This window comes from Manis javanica, chromosome 11, assembly GCF_040802235.1.
Source record: "Manis javanica isolate MJ-LG chromosome 11, MJ_LKY, whole genome shotgun sequence".
Classification (NCBI taxonomy): Eukaryota; Metazoa; Chordata; class Mammalia; order Pholidota; family Manidae; genus Manis; species Manis javanica.
In genome coordinates this window covers 50,120,280-50,123,613 of record NC_133166.1, presented here as the reverse complement: position 1 = coordinate 50,123,613, position 3,334 = coordinate 50,120,280, and the positions used below count along the sequence as shown (strand labels likewise).

Below are 3,334 nucleotides of genomic sequence, written 5' to 3'. Positions count from 1 at the left end.
TACTTGTTTTTCTCTGTCTGACTTATTTCACTTAGCATAATACCATCAAGGTCTATCCATGTTGTCATAAATGGTAGGATTTCCTTCTCTTTTATGGCTAAATAATATTGCTTTGTATGTATATATGTTACAATTTCTTTATCCATTCATCCATTGATGGACACTTAGGTTGTCTCCATGTCTTGGCTATTATAAATAATGCTGTTACAAACATGGGGGTGCAGAGATCTTTTTTGTATCTCTATTTAGGTCCTTTGCCCATTATTTAATCAGATTATTTTTTGCTGTTGAGCTATATGAGTCCCTTATGTATTTTGGATTTTAACTCCTTATCAGATGAGCTAGTTTGGTTGGCGAAGTGTTTTCATGGCATAGTGGGAGATATTCCAGGAGAGTGGTTTGCAAATATTTCCTCCCATTCCATAGGCTGCCTCTTCATTCTGTTGATCATTTCTTTTGTTGTGCTTTTTAGTTTGAAGTAGTCTCACTTGCTTAGTTTTGCTTCTGGAGCTCGTGCTTTAGGTGTCCTAACCAGTTAGACATAGAGCCAGGTACCTGCTGTATGGCGCTAAAGCATTGTAACCCTCCTCTTGCAGGCTGCATGTCCAACAGGAGAGTTTGCTCCGTTTAGTTCTACCCAAACACCTTGAAACCTCTCCCTCTTAAGTCTGGATTTTCTCATCTGTAAAATCATGTCATTGCTCTAGAGGAACTCTAAGTCTGTTAAAAGTGGGAAACAACTTTCAGCCCCTAAATTCAAGTTGAGCAAAACTGAAAGAGCCCAGACCTAGGAATTCGAGTGACAAGCTCCAGGCCCAAGCACTCTCAGTTCCTGGAGCTCCCCCTCTGCCAGGAGAGCAGTGATCAGTGGGCTCTGATGATCCCCTGGCCCACAGTGGTTTGCAGCCTGGGCATATTCTACACAGACAGACTTCTTGGACACCTTGGTCCTTCAGGACAAGGGTAGGCAGCCCGAAATGTCTGCTGCTCTTCATTCTTTCATTTCACTGAAGGAGAGGTAGCTGAGCCCCAGACTCACATGGTACAGTCACTGCTGGCACTGTCACACTTGCCATGGTGGCGTTCAGTGGCTACTGGGTATGTATACAGGGAGTCTGCATGGTGAGCCCAGCTAGGCACCTTCACTATGTCATATACCAGCTCCTTGAAGTTACATGTTTTCTGGATGTTGGGCCCAGCTGGATCCTTGTATACCAGATTATGAGGAGTTTAAGGAGAGTGTTAGGTTACAGTATTCTGGAAGTTTCTGTTTGTCTTAGTCAAAATGAGACAGGGATTTAATACTGCCTGCTCTAATTGCTCTCTGAAGGCCAGCTTCTAGGAACCTCAAACACAGGAAACTTGGCTTCATAAAGGAACTCTCCTGTTATACCGCTTTTCTGAACTGTCCTGGAAGTGTTATAGAAAATATAACTGACTTTTTCCTCTCCATCATGGTAGTACCCACATATTTAATATTTCTAAAAGTCTATAAAAAATCTGAATTTGTATGGCATGAAAGCATGTAAAAATAAAAGAGTAAAGATATAACCTTTGGAATTTGAAGGTTTTTTTGTATTTAGTAATCTGAAATTATATTGACAGATAGAAAACATATAACACTTGGGTTTAATTGCTAAGAAAACTATTTTCAAGTACTCCTTTCTATGTATATATAAAAAAGGAATAAGTCATAAGCGAAATTTTTGATACTTTGCCTACAATGTTTTTTGAGAAGTCTAATATTGGATTTTGGACATTCTATTGTCTTTTAGCTTTTTCCTTGTCACTGCCTTAATTTCTGTATATTTACAGGGTTCTTAATCTCAAAGTATAGGACACAGTTTCAATATCAGAACATTCAGCTCAAGCCAAATATATTTCACTTTTCTATTTGCCCAGTGAGAAAATAATTGGCTTTAAGAGAGAAAAGGGGCTGCTGGTTAATTCATTTCTCTGCCTGACCATTGGATCTGTATCCCACCAGAAGTGCAGTAAGTTCAATTTTACTGATCAAATTCACTTAATATCAAATAAAGTATGTTCATTAAAGTGCAGCCACTTTCAATTTCAGTTTATTGAACTGCACAGCCAGATGCTACAGAAAAATGACAAAGTAGAAATGCTTTGCTCTTTAACTGGTCTATTGTGAAGAAGCTATGAGAATACAGAAGCTTCTATGCCTTGATTTTCTCAACAGCATAAAGAAGGGAGTGGGTTTGCTGCTTTATTTTGTTTCTAGTCTAAAGGGACTGATTCTCAGGCTGTTTGTTGGCATTTGTATTAAAGGTAGAACAATACAGTGAATTTTATAATATTGCTTGCTTGCATTTTTATTTGGCTTTCAAGTGAATTTTGGTACTATCCTTGTTGCAGAGGTCTGCCCTTTATTATTGCAACTGGCCTTTGGAGACTATTGATAATATTCCAGATTGAATATACATGTGTCCTCATGTCCATGTTTATCACTCAGTAGGTAAAGATAGCAGAAAAACGCTCTTTTAAAATGCAGAGTTGACACATTACTGAAGCATTCATTTATTTACATCAGTCTAAGCTCCCCAAAATTTGTTTTACCCAAATTAAATCCAAAGCTAAACATATAAATGGTATGATGGTAATTAACCCCAATTACAACACAAGACAGTGCTGGATAAGAGACTCATAGCTGTCATTCAGGAGAGACAAAGTGTTGATAAAGTGGGAATTAGTGAAAGTTGTCTTCTACAGACCTTCAGCACCCTTACTTCCGTAATGGTAAAATGTCTTCCCAGGTGTAGCAGCCCACACACCAGATGGTGTTGATGCTTGTGCAGAAGCCACATTCCTTTCTCCATGTGATGGTCATGTTGGTCAGCTCACAGCTACTGCAGCACATTGTTTTCCAGCAACAGAAAAGGAAACAAAACTCTACTGACTTCATCCTGGGCTAGGAAACAAGCAATTAGAAACCCAGAATATTTTAACTGTTATGTACTTCGACTCAGTCAAACTGAACTGAAATAAACCTCCTCCCCAAACCCCACATTCACATTCAACTTCAGCAGTTGAAAAGAGAAACCTATTACAGGTCAGAACTCTCCCTGTAATTCTTTAAGTTGGGATGTATTTTTTTAAGGGTTAAAATATCACAGGGGATTACCTTAAAATGAAAGTGATTAGCCTGAAGCAAGGGAATTATCTTCATAAGTGGCCCCTTCAGTCTCAGTCTTAATGACCATTTCAATTTTCATAAAGAAAGTTTTATACATGAGAATTCATTTTTGTGTTTTGAGCTAACCTAAATATGTGCATATAATTTTGGTCACATTTTATTACTAAAAGAATGATTTAA

General features: G+C 38.2%; 1 protein-coding gene across 1 annotated transcript; it reads right to left on the bottom strand.

Annotated features, from left to right (window-relative positions):
- Nucleotides 1-1,035: 1,035 nt before the first annotated feature.
- LOC108396734 (follitropin subunit beta) lies at nt 1,036-3,036 on the bottom strand. Its single transcript, XM_017659696.2, has 2 exons — nt 2,770-3,036; nt 1,036-1,220 (listed from the first exon to the last, which is right to left on the bottom strand). The coding sequence occupies exons 1-2, from the start codon at nt 2,921-2,923 to the stop codon at nt 1,036-1,038; spliced, it is 339 nt and encodes a 112-aa protein (XP_017515185.1). The 5' UTR covers nt 2,924-3,036.
- Between the last annotated feature and the right edge of the window lie 298 nt (nt 3,037-3,334).